The sequence below is a fragment of the Mus pahari genome, chromosome 15 (genome assembly GCF_900095145.1).
Source record: "Mus pahari chromosome 15, PAHARI_EIJ_v1.1, whole genome shotgun sequence".
In the NCBI taxonomy this organism is placed as follows: domain Eukaryota; kingdom Metazoa; phylum Chordata; class Mammalia; order Rodentia; family Muridae; genus Mus; species Mus pahari.
In genome coordinates this window covers 73,149,625-73,164,115 of record NC_034604.1, presented here as the reverse complement: position 1 = coordinate 73,164,115, position 14,491 = coordinate 73,149,625, and the positions used below count along the sequence as shown (strand labels likewise).

The window sequence follows — 14,491 nt, the reverse complement described above, 5'->3', positions numbered from 1 at the left end:
TTGTAGTGAAGGAATGGGGAAGTGAGAGGACAGGAAAAGTTGCAGCTCTCCTCTAAGAGGAGGCAGAGCTAGAAGTTACCCAAGTGTAGCTTGGGCCGAGGCCCGCCTCACCAGCGTGTGAAACAACCTGGGTAGACCCGGACCACACACGGACCACACACTGAAGATGGACCTGGAACTTTCAAGGCGACTGCCCTTCATGGAGGAATGGCCTTGGGTTTGCTTAGGTCCCAACAGAGATTTTGGTACCAGCAGACAGAGGTCCAGCCAGAGGCATCTCTCTGTGTCAGGCTGACATTCAAGGTGGACGCCTTCTCTCACCCTAAAGATCACCGGAAGGAAAATCCAGGTTGCTGTCCCTTGGAAGCCAGGGAAGCCATGAGGAGAGAGCAAGGGATCCAGTCATTCTAGCCAGTGCCCAAGAGCTCCCTCAACCAGGCCACCAGAAGCCACCCTGGGTTACCATATGGCCAGGGTTGACAGCTAGCTCTGTTGATAATGGGGACAGAGGAGGACACATTGCTTCTGAGCAAGCAGACCACCAGCTCTAAGCTCCTCTGCCTGTACAGACCAGGACGACTCCCCTACTAAAACCTTCTGGGAAGGACACAGGGCTCGGACATGCTGTGGCCTCAGCTTCCTGTTTGGTTTCAGGGAACATGTGTTCCCCAGATTCCAGCCAGCCCCCTTAGGACACAGATGAAGTCCACGTGGAAACACCTGTCAAGCCGCCCACCGTGCACTGGCTGCCCTCTTGGTGCACATGATGCTCACAGTCTCCACAGCCACAGGAACGCTTCGGGCTGCGGAAAGCAGCTGCCTCACACCCCAGGAGCTGGGCTAAGCTTGTGTGTGCTAAGAACTGAGTGAGGTACAGCCTCAGCCGTGCTAGCAGTGACCAACCCGGCAGGCTGAAGAACAGAGTCAGTCACTGCCTCACTCCTGCTTCGGTTCCCTCCCTGTTAGTCCACAGTGATCCCCAACCCCCTGCTTCAACCGCTTAGGAAACTGTAATCCAGTCATGACTGCATCTGCGGTGCTCATGGAGGACAATCTGAGTCCATTCACCTCAGATATCCATATAGAGATGTCGTCACCCACCCAGACCTGGACCCCATCCCTAAGTGCCACATGAGCCTTTCAACCCAATGCAACCCCGAATCTCCCACCTGAACCCGTACCAGCTTCCATCTCCCCAACTACTACAAATTACTGCCTCCCCCCAACTTGTACCACCACCCTCCACCTGACCCCTCTTGCCCTGCCCACCCGCTACGATTCACCCTCCCTCCTCGACCCGCATGCTGTTCACTGACTTACATACACCACACTGAACATGTTCATTCAGCAGCCGGGGCTGCCGTCAATGGCATTTATTTTGGAGGTAATCACCACTACAGACGTCTCCCTTCGTTTTTAAAAAATAAACATCTCACAAGCATCTTACAGGCCAGAGAGTAAGCAAGGATCTCACTCACACAACTTAGAATATCCGCGGGAAGCTTAACGGTGGCAGAGTGTGGACTCTTCGGCCATCTGGCGGGCCACCGTGACCGTCAGAGCTATTGTGCTAACTGGATGGCATCGTTGTGTGCACAAGAAGTTCTTCTGCCCAGCAGAAGGGAAGATACTGTTACATAGAAGCATCTAGAACATTCTGGACCCAGGAGCCAGCCAGGTCAGCTCAAGGCTGCCAAGTGTAACATGATCTTCAAGATGAGCTCAGAGAGGAGCAAAATACAGTGACCAGTGTCAGGCCAGTGGCCTCCATCCCCCACGGGTGCAGCAGACATAGCTATGGCATACAAGGGCAGGACAGGGCAGAGCTTAAGGACAGACAAGCCACCTGCAGCCATGACTACACACTCTCTAGAGTGCCCCAGGCTCTGCTAGGAGACCAGAGGCTCACTGAGGGAAGCGGGCTGAGAGGAAGGAGCTCAGCTGCTTCCTGTGTCTGCCATCTTGCTCAGTGGCACGAACCCATTTCAGGATCAGACCAGTGTTTTTCTGGAGGAGCTAAGGCCAGACGCCTGCCTTTTCTATCACCTTGAAAACACCACAGAGCCAGCCCTAGCTCTACTGACCCCGAGTCCCCCCACCTGAAGGCTGATAGGGACACGGCACTCAACTCCATCTCTGCCTACACCTGGCCCGTCTGTGGAGTGCACAGGGCCAGTCTCCCCAGTGCAGAAGCACAGACTGGGACCCAGCACCCACGCTGGTCGGTCACACGTCCTTGTTCTCCCTAGATTCCTCAGAGGGCCTTGGTACTGGCAGGGTGTACTGCATGGGCCGCTGGCTTCTGGGGGTGGTGAGCAAAGGCATAGGCCTGCCCCAGGATGACCAGGTCCACCATGACCTGTAGTAGACCGCAGACGGAGAACTGCAGAGGTGCACCGTTGAGCAAGAAGTAGGCTGTCTTGAAGGTATCACCACTTGTCCACATGAGCACCATCTTGAGGCTGCAAGGAAAGAAAGGGGCAGTCAGTGTTGACCCAAGGACAGGAATATGTATAGAGGTCAGTAGTGTGACCCAAAGGATTAGCAGGCACATTCAAAGATGGAGGCCACAGAAGGAGATGGAACACCCTGACCCAAGCCTGTCCAACCTACCGCCTTGAGCCTTCCTCCGATCCTAGAGAGATGGTCTGATTACAGACACACACAAGGGTTGGTATCCGGGGAAGCCAGGACCCCAGGGTTCTTCAGCCTGGCCTAGTAGGTCCCCACACTGGGTTTGGCAGATGTGGGAGGGGAATAGAGCAGGCAGAGACAACACACAAAGCAGAAAGCAGCTGTCCTGGGGCCTCCCTTCAAGAGAGTTCTGAGAAGCAGAATGGCTCCTATTGTCCCCATACATCCCTTGTTCTCACATGGAGTTAGGGGTCACAAACCTCCTAAATCGTAGGTGCAAAGAAGCCTAGCTTTCTTGGCAGAATAAGCCTGTGTGGCACTAAAGCTACATGCAGCCCAAGGGTGGGGGCTGTGGCTGATGGCCCCAGACAGACAGCTGACAGCACACTGCAGAAGAGAATTCCCTCACGCTGAAGACACGGCCACTTTCTTTGGCCACCTCTCTGCAGTATTCAAGCTTCCTGTCCTCTGGAGGGCCCAGTTTTCTTCTTCCTGAAATGGCTCTCACTTTATGCCCAACCCAGTGCTGAGGCTCAGACGCCCCAGAACACGGGAGGAAGCACACCCTAGTCTCGTGGTCCTGCATCTGCAAACCTGGGGTTGTGAGCCTTCCTGGAGACAGGGAGCTGAGTGTGCTCTGAGGAAACTCTAGTGAGGGGGAAGGACTGGGTTAGCCCCCTCAGTGGCTGACGTTAGACACTGTACTGTGACAAAATACCTGACAAGCACTACATGGAATGGTTTGGCTCACAGTTTGGAGAGGGCACAGCAGCAAGAGAATGAGACAGCTAGTCCCTGTCCCTGTCCCTGTCCCTATTCAGAAAGCAGGGGAGAAATACCTGTCGAGAAGTGCCTGTCCTCAGTTCCCTTCTTTTTCATCTTGACCAGAACCCCAGCTGTCCACAGCGAAGGTAAATCTCTCGACTCCAATTAACCAATGGAGAAACTCCCTTATAGACATGCCACGAAGTCTGTCCCCTAGGTGACTCTAGACCCTGTGAACCGTCACAGCCAAGGTTCTGGAGATCCGGACACAGACGTGCCACAGAATGTTGCGCCCTGACCCTCCCATTCCAGCTCTGGCTCCCCTAAGGTTTTCACACTTAGGGACATGTTCTGCTGCTATTCTTGAACTGTGTCTTAAGCAACGGCTAAGTTGTCATTTAACTTCAATGTCACCTTACTGTAGCCAGGTGTGGTGGCACTTGGAGCGGTGGAGGCAGAAAGGATAGAGAATTCAAGACCAGCCACGGCTACAAGACTTAGCTCAAAGCGAACCAGTCACGTCACTGGAAAAGCAGATTGAGAGGAAACACCATGCACAAACACAATCCAGGTAAAGGACCTCTGAAGGGTATACAGACATGGGGTCATGTGGAGGTGACCATTGGCTGGTGTTCCACATGTGGTCGGACATGTCTGAGGCTGCAGGTGGATAGAACCAGACTGTATGACATGACACATCTAGGGTCAGGAACCCCAGAGTTCACCTCTCAAGCGACAGTGTCCCTCATAATCCAACAACACTGAGTTAACAAGAAAGAACTTCCATACGGTCTCCTAAGAGAGTGAAGCCCAGAAAGAAGGCTTTTAGTTTGCATTTTAAAATCAGGTAAAGCCACACTGCTGGGCTCAGTACACCTAGGGTGATAGATAAGGGAGGCGGGGACAAAATATGGGTCTTGTTGGGTCACCTGTGCAACAACCTCACACCTGAGCTTCCATCCCTCAATAGGGGAGCAGAGTGTATAGGGAGGGCTGGGGTTCACTGCCTAGGTGGGGCTGCATCAGATCCATTACCTCTCAGACAGAGCCCAGGATTCTCCTAGGACAGACAGTCATACCCATCAAACTTCCAGAAGGCCTCTGCGACAGTCACGCCTGTCCAGGCCCTCAGGAAATGCCGGGACAGTCATGCCTATACACTTATCGCAGACAGAAAGCAGATGCTACACTCAGGTTCCAGCCTTATAGTCAGGGGCACAAAGCCCTGGTCAGACAGCAGGTGGGCTGCACAAGGACATGTCATGGCTTAAGAAGAAACTAGATCTAGCTGTGACTCATGTAGATTTGAAACAAACCAACAGAAACCAAAAGGGAGACCTGTAGGCAAAGGTGACCAACTTGCCCCTCAAAGTTACATATGTCTGGTGAGCAGTGAATGGGACAAACCTTGCAGAGGTGACCTACGTGACCCAGTTAGACATAGGGAGAGGGTGCTTCAATAATTCATCCAGTGTTACACCGAGTGGGTGTGGGGTCCCTCGGGCATGACTCCAAAGTCTGGCACAGACAGGTCCATAGCATCGGACATACAGCTGTAGCCCTGTGTCCCAGGCCACCTGCCCAGGGTCCTCACTCTTAACATCCTGTTGGCCCCAAGTACATAGTTGTGTCTGTAACAGCAAACAGACATGAAGTAATTGCTGGAACATGGCACTACCCAGTGCCAGGAGATATTCTTAGCCACCTCGGTTCTTCCTTCGGATGGCCTCTATCCTCCAGGAAAGATTGCTCGCTGGTAACGTCAACACCATTCTGTTCCTGGGACAGGAATCTAACCACGCTGAGGTCCTGACATGCTCCAAGTTGCTCAGAGAGTTAACAGAGGGAAAGGAGGCCACAGTCACGCACACACATCACAGGATACAGGGCCACTGTATACAGGACAAATGCAAACCAGTTTCCTGGGACTGTTACTGGTTTGTTTGCTCTGAGGCAATGGGCACGAGTTCTCCTCCACACCAGGATGTTCCTAGTCAGCGCCATTTTCATGAGCAAACAGTGGGTACCACCCCTGAAATCCCAGTACTCAGGAAGCTGAGGCAGGAGGATCAAATGTTCACTGGGCCAGGCATGATGGTATACGCTTTTAATTCCAATACTGGGAGGCAGAGGCAGGTGGATCTCGGTGAGTTCAGGGCTAGCCTGGTCTACATTATCAAGTTCTAGGACTACATAGAGAGACCCTGTCTCAAACAAACAAACAAACAAACAAACAAACGAAAGGAATGAAAGAAGAGTTGAAGGGCATTCTGGGGGTGTGGTAGAAATATACCACATCCCAAGAAGTCCTTCTCTTGTCCTTGGACTGAGGAAACAACTGGCCTAGAGTCTCTAACCAAGAGACTCCCACCGTACAGGATATCCGCTCTCCTGTAGGACAGCCTTGCAGTGGAACCAGTGTGGGTATGGAGCAGACCGTCATCACAGAGACCGAGATTTCCTGCTTCAAGATCACACTGTAGCTGGTGGCCCAGGCATGGCTGTAGTTCCCTCTTCCATCCCTCTCCTCTGCCCCTGCCCGGTGCTGACTGCTGTCTCTTCAGCGGGCCTCCCGTCCTGACCCCTCCTGGCCTCCCCACTGTTTTAATCTAGGCTCCCATTACCTCACTCTTGGCTCCAGCGTCTCTCTTCCCAACCAGGCTGCCAGATCAGTGCTCTTAAAATACCCCCTCACCTCACCCTTGTCCTGGGCAGCCGACAGGAATGCCTCTCTCTGGCACCCAGGACTGGAATGCCAACTGCTGCACCTGCTCAGCCTGCCTTCTACTTCAGCCCACTGGCATGCGACCAGGCTGACCTCAGCCCAGGACCGCCTACAAAAGCCCCGCCCCAAGGCCAAAAGCCCTGCCCCCAAGGCCAATACCCATCCAAATCATGTCTCCTTGGTAACCTGGGTTAGGCAACTTTCTCTTTGATGAGATACCAAAAACTAAAGAAAAAAAAAAGGAAAAGCAGATACGCGCAATGTCTTTAGAGCTGAGAGTTCTTTGTTTGAGATACCCTCTCATGTATTACATTCCCACTATAGCTGGGGATGACCTTGAATTCATAAGGCTCCCTCCCGTCTCTACCTCCTAAATGCTGGGATTACAGGTGTACACCTCCATGCCTAGTTTATGTGAGGATCAAACCTTCAGAGCTAGGCAAACACACTCTACCCACTGAGCCATCCCCACCCCTGGAGTGGAAGCTTGGGTGCTGGACAGAAAACACTGAGAAAGTAGGAAGGTAAGCCAGAGTGTGATGCACGAGAAATATTTACACATCACATATTTGATAGGATTCTAATACCCTGAACAGAATTTTTTTTTTAATTCTTACCGTAATTCAGTAATAAGACACTACAAATACACATTCTAAAATGGGCAGAGATCTTGAAAAGATATGTCTTCAAGGACAGAGCTAGGGCCACAGGGGATGTTCACTGCCATTAGTCAGTGAAATGCAAACTAAACCACCCTGAGCCAAGCACTTCACACCCACCAGGACGTTGGGACTAAACAGCAAATAAGAGCAACTATGGGGAATCAGGACCACACACATACACACACATACCTACCCACCCACCCACACACTCACCCACACCCATCCCCCCCATACACACATGTACACATATACCCCCGCACATACACACACACCTACCCCAACCCTGCCACCCTACCTTCCAACCCCCCACCCTGTACAACTAGTACAACATGAAAATATGCTCCCTGGAATACAGGCTGGCAGTTCCACAGACAATCGTGCTCCACCCCACCCCCAGCCATCACGTGACCTGGCCAGTCTATGCCTTCATGCTTTCTCTATTAAGGAAAACCTGGTATGTCCAGAAGAACTTATCTATGAAATCGGGACAACAGGAGTCAACTGAAGACAGACAAACATCTGGAGCATCCACATCATGAAGTTGTAGAAAGGAGCGAGGCTCAGGCCAGACAGAGAAGGCCACACAGTGTATGATTCCACAGACATGTAATGACCAGAATAGGCTAATCGGGGAAGGCAGAAAGCAAGTGATTGGTGTGGAGAAGTCTGGGTCAGATGGGCAAGGCTGCTAATGAGTTCAAGCTTCTCACCTCTGCGAAGAGATGATGCTAACATTAGAACACAGCGCTACTCCCAGAGCCTATGCACACACTAACATGCTCTGGTGGGTACTCTGTGGGCAGGTTATCCTGCAAGCAGAGTACCTAGCCAGGGTGCTACCTGGCCTTTACACTCTGGGCACTATGAGAAGCAATTTTTCTTCTCACAGAGCAAACAGAGTAGGTTGACTATAGAGGTCTGGCAGTGATCAAGACATCTCCCAGAAGCCACATGCTGGATTTCCCAGGAGGCTATGAATGTGACGGCCTGCTCAGGGGACCGCAGCTAGACCTGTATGACCATAGGATAAGCAAAGGCCAGTTTCTGGGAGCATCTCAGGATGGCAAGAGATCCCAGAGTCCCACCTGGGTCCTGCAGAGTGGCCTGAAGCTCAGCCGCCATCCATGGGCTAAGCTTGCCTGTCTCTGTCATCCTGTTCTCACATGGCTTCCATCCTTATCCCCCCCCACCCCCAGGGCGCTGCCTTCCTTGTTAGCCCTTCCTTGCTAGATTCTTCAGACTCTGCCACGCCTCTCCCTCCCTGTTTTGCACTTCCAGAGCCTTCCTCGGCTACTCCCTCCTGTTCTGTGCTGTTGAAGGCTTGGCTCCCTCCCTCGTTTACACCCACCCCAACCCTCCAGTAATTACTTGTTAGGGAACAGTCTTCAGTTCTAGTAAAACCTGGAGGAAGAAGAATGCAAACACCCCCTACACATGAGGATCCGCCTTGCAGAGGTCTGCGGCATTAATTAGTGAAGTTATTCCAAAAGCGTCATCGTTCATCACCGGCTCCAAAGCCGCAGCCGGTTAATATTTTTCAAGAGGGAAAACTATTCAAAATAGCTCCAAGATGGTAAGTGTGTGTGTGTGTGTGTGTGTGTGTGTGTGTGTGTGTGTATATGTGCATACTCATCTGTACACATGTGTACACTAGAGTAAGACTTTCCAGGAAATCTGCTCTGAAGCTACTAAAATTAGTCAGAAAGGATGGGGCTGGTGAGATGGCTCAGCGGTTAAGAGCACCGACTGCTCTTCCAAAGGTCCTGAGTTCAAATCCCAGCAACCACATGGTGGCTCACAACCATCTGTAACAAAAATCTGATGCCCTCTCCTGGAGTGTCTGAAGACAGCTACAGTGTACACACTTATAATAAATAAATAAATAAATATTTTTAAAAAATTAGTCAGAAAGGAACAAAGGCAAAGTCCCTCTCAATTCCTAATCACTGCCCACACCACTCACCTCCCATCCCCCAATCCCAGCTCCAGGAGTCCAGATATAAAGTCCCAGTGTAGATTCCTCCCCATTACGGTGCAATGGTATGAGCAGGTCCTTAGAGACAAGTGGTAAAACCTACACGGTCTTGTTTCTGTCTCTCTGCAGCCTCTGGGTCTTATGTGCATTGAAGTGTCTGTGTGTGTGCCCATACGGGTCTTAAACCCACTTTCAATCAATCACACGAAGTACCTGCGCTCTATCAAATTTATCTGAAACAGCACTTTGCATGACTTCAAGAGCCACAATCCCATAGAGCTGTGGTGGTAGTCTAGCACTCCATCGAGCAGGCAAGGGAACACAGTAGGACCTGAGACATCCCCAACTAGGATTCCTGGTGGACAATCCTAATAATGAGGGCAGCAGCTCTGTAGTATTGGGAGCTTGGTCAGCAAATGCCTCTATGCACATGAGGGAGTCTAGCACCTGGCCCTAGAAGATGCCCCAGCAGGGAGCCCTAATATCTCCAAATATTGGCTCCTCTCCTTGGCTTCGTACCACCGACTCTAAAACATCTCTGCTGTCAGCCGAAAATGGCTCACCTAACACATGAGTTTTGGAACCACAAGTTCATGGCCTCCAGAAATCACCCTGTGGCTTTCCTCTGTGACCTGCACTGACACGGACCCAGAGCTGGTGTTCTCCTGCACATCCACCAGCTCCAAACCAGAGCTGTGGGATCGCCATGGCTTCAGCTCCACCAAATGTTAAGAAAAAATAAATCCAGACCCAATTCAGGGCTCCACCCATCCTCACTAGGGAAATGTGACCTACTGTGGTCACAATTGCCAGCCCATCTCTGCCCTTCCTGTGTAAGCATCATGTTCGAGCCTACCCTGTACTAACTTCTGTGCCTTACACTTGTACCAACTCTCTGTGAGTGCACACAAGCATCACCCTACAACCCAATAAGAAGAGCTACAGAGGGCTGGTGAGATGGCTCAGCAGGTAAGAGCACCCGTCTGCTCTTCCAAAAGTCCTGAGTTCAAATCCCAGCAACCACATGGTGGCTCACAACCATCTGTAACGAGATCTGGCGCCGTCTTCTGGAGTGTCTGAAGACAGCTACAATGTACTTACATATAATAAATAAATAAATCTTTAAAAAAAAAAAAAGAAGAAGAAGAGCTACAGAGGGATATTAAAACCTGGTATCTGGCATGACCCCAACCTCTGCACTATCCACTGCCTGTCCCTTTTTACCAGGACTTGGCTTTCTCAACATAACAGGACCCTGTGATTCCACTGATGACCAAGTATCACCAAGACACACAAGGGTGCACAAGGGTGCCATGAAAGGGGGGTGCACCAGAGGTGGGATGGACTTTAGTGAGGAGTGGGTGGGGAGAACTGGAAAGGGTCTTTGGGAGAAGGAGGATGGAGTCTCAGAAGTGCACGGGGTTCTGAGAAGCGGGCAGGCTCTCAGTGTGGAGTCAAACGGCTTCCTTGAGGATGGCGCCAGATTAAACGCATGGCTGTGTTCTTCCCTCTTCCTCACCAGCTGACCTGTGCTGAATAAACGCTGTGTTCTTCAAGACTTTCCAATGGTCTATGGGAACCATCCTGTGCTAGACAGATGTCTCCAGACACTGTCTATCCTTGTCTGCCAGACACTGTAGCTTTGGTAGGCCATGGCAAGTCCCACTGTGAAAAAGCCATAATTGGGGTACCCTTGGCAGGGTCATATGCCTTACCACATCCAGTTGTATAGGTATCTGGTCCTGCATGAAAAGCTCTGCAGCTCCTGATGGGCTGTGGTCTCCACAGAAGGTTTCTGCCTCCCTCCCTGGCCCCCTCTAGACATATCTTCTTAGACAAGAGTCAAAGGCCCATGGTGTTTAACCAGTGGTTTCCCCCCAGTGAGTGCTGTGGGAACCTCCATAGGAGCACCCCTACCTCATGCCCTCTGTGGAGCGGTGGCAGTAGTTTCGGTACAGCTGTGGCACCCCCAGCATGGCTTCAGTCAGCACGGCCAGGAAGCCCAGCGTCTCCACAAACAGAGCCGAGTCGATGGACAGGTAGGTGATGTAGCCTGCCACGCCTGTGAAGGTCAGGACACACTGCACGTAGTCTGCGAAGCTGCTCCAGTGCCAGAAGTGGTGAGGATCAAAGTCTGGAGGGAGAGGAAGAGAGAGAGAGAGGCGCCTCAGTCAGGTGAGCACGTCGGCGTTCAAGGCGAGAGAGATGCCAGCAAGGCATGGGCAGGTCCAGTCAGCACAGGGAGTTGAACCATGGGATTAAGGCAAGGTCATTGTGAGGAGAAATGAGTGGGGTCAGCCAAGGTTAGTGTGGTGAAGAGGTATAAATGGGGCAAGGCCAGTGAGAGGAGACACGCCCAGGGCAAGGCCAGTGTGGGGGGCATTAAGTGGGTCAAAGTCAGTGTGGGAGACGTGGATGGTTCTAATTCAGTGAGGAGCGGTGGGAGCAAGCCAGTCAGTGTGGCGGAGGCACTAGCATGTCGGTGCGGGCCAATGAGAGCAACCCAACAGAAGCAGTTCTAGGGCCTCTTGGTACCCATGTTAAGTCCTCTAGGTTAATTCCAACAGTTCTAGGAAAAAACACAGAGACTGTACCACAGCCTCTGGGATCCGACGCCTGGGTTAGAGGGACAGCTCTGCCCTCTGTAACTCTGGTGAATGATGGCGTGTCTCCATTCACTCGGGTTAATGAACCCACCTCCTGGGACTAACGGTGAAGGGATCAGTTCTACTAGTCTTAACTGTCCTCCCACCCCATGAGAGGGACTCGGTCAGCACACAGTACTGTCACTACATACTTGGTCACTGGCACAAGAGCCCGCGTTGCCTGACGATGGAGTCTGTGGAATATTCACAAGTAATGCTGTGAATGAATTAAATGACGCGTCACCAGAGACCGGGGAAGCTGCTTCGGGGAAGCCTCTGAGGAGAAGGGAACCTGCCGTAGGAGAGGACACGGCATGGCTATGCCTGACTGGCTCTTAGATCCCAAGTCTGAGACAGGGAATTCCAGCAGGTGTAGGTGGGCAGGGCCAAGAGACGCCAGAGATGCTAGACTCTGCTAAGCCCGACTCCTTTTTTAGGGAGAAGTAGGATTTTTTTTTTTCTGTTTTTGTTGTTTTTGTTATTTTACTTTGGGGGCTGGGAAAGCAAAAGTCCTCACACACGCCAGGCAATGAGCTACCAATGAGCTACACCGCAGCCCAGTGAATACACTCTGTCGTGAGGAAAACAGCTAACCAGCATCATTGGCCTGGCATCCCTGTCTGTAATGAAAACCGGACGGACTTCCACATGCAAATTGCAGGAAATCTGCAGCCCTGGGGTTTTCAGAGTCCCAGCCTCCCCTGCATCAGCATTTCCGCATCTGAACTGTGCGCATCTGAACTGTGCGTCGGGAATGAGCAGGCTGCCATCTCCTTCCGTTCCAGAAGAAATCAAGACATGGTGTGGCACACACTAAAAAGGGGGAAGGGGGAACATCTAACTTCCAATTACTCAAACAACACACACACACACACAAAGGCCATTCCTAATACTACCCGAGGGGTTAGCTTATCTAAGGAAGCTACTTTTTGTTTCTGGGGAGCAGGCCAGGACAAAAGGAGTAGCCTGGACAAACCCCAAGAGAGCAGAGACCAGGACACCTGCATCAATGACATCTCCTTGTGTCACATACTACCTAACCTGGCAGGATGTGGCCCCGTGCCCACCCCACTTACTAGGCTCAGAGACACAGAGGAGTCACTCTCTCAGAGATTACAAGTCTCATTAAAGCCTGGACCAAGGAAAAACTACAACAAAGAGCTGCCTTCCTGAGTTTGGGTCTCTGGGGCACCCCCATCCCAAGCCTCAGCAACAAGCAAGTGGCCCAAAAGCCTAAATGTGTCATCAATACATCAGTGAAGTCTTACAGGGCTAAAGCCATGTGAGAGGAAATGGAAATGTCACCTTCGCCATCTACAGCTAAGGCCTCCAGTGTTAGCTGCTCATAGACTATGCTCAGCTTTATCTCCACTTGGTCCGTTCTAGAGCCTTCTGGATGCCAGTCTAGCCTGGACTCTCTCACAGTTCCAATGCGCCCTGAGCAAGCCCTGGCCCCTCAGAGGAGAAGCCCAGTCCCGAAAGGAGCCTTCTCTAGGAGAGCAGAGGCAAACAGAGCTAGCCTGCACTACAAGAGCCCACACAGACACTCTGTATGTCCCAGCACCTTCGGGGAGTGCTAATCTGACCCTCAGAGATTCCCAACAGAGCACAAGAAAGAGGTCATCAGCCCAATGCCACATCATCACTGTGGCATGTGGAGGCCAGGGGCAGCCCTTCAACAGCAGGTGGCAAGGGTCACATGAGGGACAAGCCTGGCTCCCAGGATACCTGGTCCCTGAAAGGCAGTGAGAAGACATGGAGAGGTAACGGGGAAGACACAACACCCACGTTTCCTCCTGAAGACAGAAAGGTAAAGAGCTCTGCGGGACACGGACACATTAATGACCTAAGACGGACACATCTGAAAGCCCTCATGTCCTTCTGAGTCTATGATGCACAAGATGGATGGCCCAAATCACCAATAGGCAAAAGGAATAGACAGAAAGTGGTCAAAAAACACATGGAAGAAAACCCAACATCCTCAAGTCATAAGGTCAGGTCCTCCTGGACCCCCTGAGGTCAGAGCAGCCCTAACGCTAGTGTGAGGAGGAAAAGACCCCAGGTCCATCACCGCATCAAGAGCGCAAAGAAACCAAGTCCAGGCCAGGGTTTTGTTTTTGTTTTTGTTTCCCCTTAACAGCCGATCTCTGGGGCAGTGGTGGATACCACCTCGAGGCCCTGCAGTTTACCTGGGGCGCCTGTGGTGTACAATCTGCGCTCCTACGGCAGCCCGCCAGCACCCTCGTGTGGCTTGTCTGTGCCAATTCAGGCAAAGCCTTCCCACTCCCTTAGAAGCAAGGGAAGAAGAAATCACATTCTCTCCGGAGAGCAGGCAGCTGGCTCCACAGTGTCAGGAACCCTGGCAGTTAGGGCCTGGGTTCTCTCAGCTCCCCGCCTAGAGTTCAAACCAATGATATCCAGCCACTGAAAAGGCAGAGCGAACCTCAGAATCAGTGAGGTACAGGGCTCTCTTCCATGGAAGTGACAGCTCTGCTCCAGGCTAGCGGCTCAGGTCCTGCCCGGCCCAGCAGTAAGGCTCACCTCTGAGAAGATGCACAGGAAGAGGCAGCTGATGCACTAACATGAAGTAGGGGCACAGGAGACTGAGCTGTTAGAACTGGTGAGCTAGGTAAGGATAGACCACCCCAGGGACAGTACAGCAGGAAGGTAACACTTCACAGCTCCACTCGGCGAGTGGGACTACAGAACGCTTCTCTCCAGCTCCCTAAAGTACTCAGCCTCCAGGCTCCAGAAAGGTCTCTCGTGGCTTGCATGCTGCTCCATGTGCCCTTGTGGGCAGAGACACAAGTCAGGACTGTGGACTGGAAATGGCAGGAACCCAGCCGGCCACCCAGAACGAACTCCTTGGTCTGTGAAGCTGGGAGAGCAGATAGGAGTTCACATCGGATGCAACGAACACGGACCACTCTTTCCCTGAGCAGCCCTGGGCAAGGCCACACAGGGAGGCCACGAAATGAGCCTGCAGTCGTCAGACCTCGGGGTCAGTAATCTCCGACAGCTCTTACCATCCTGGGGACACCAGCATCAAGGGAGATCCTCCTTAAGCCAATCAGAAGAGACAGGG

General features: G+C 52.0%; 1 protein-coding gene across 6 annotated transcripts in view; it reads right to left on the bottom strand.

Moving 5' to 3' along the window:
* Positions 1 to 1,338: 1,338 nt before the first annotated feature.
* Slc66a2 (solute carrier family 66 member 2) overlaps positions 1,339 to 14,491 on the bottom strand; it is a 37,475-nt gene continuing 24,322 nt past the window's right edge. For 5 of the 6 annotated variants that reach the window (XM_021214619.2, XM_029546716.1, XM_029546715.1 and 2 more), the window contains 2 exons: positions 10,679 to 10,895; positions 1,340 to 2,462 (listed from right to left, as the gene is read on the bottom strand). In XM_021214619.2, coding sequence (XP_021070278.1) covers positions 2,255 to 2,462; positions 10,679 to 10,895 — 425 coding nt within the window. In that variant the 3' untranslated portion in view covers positions 1,340 to 2,254. Of the gene's footprint in view, positions 2,463 to 10,678; positions 10,896 to 14,491 lie in introns of all 6 variants that reach the window. The other variant, XM_021214618.2, reaches the window with a different exon arrangement.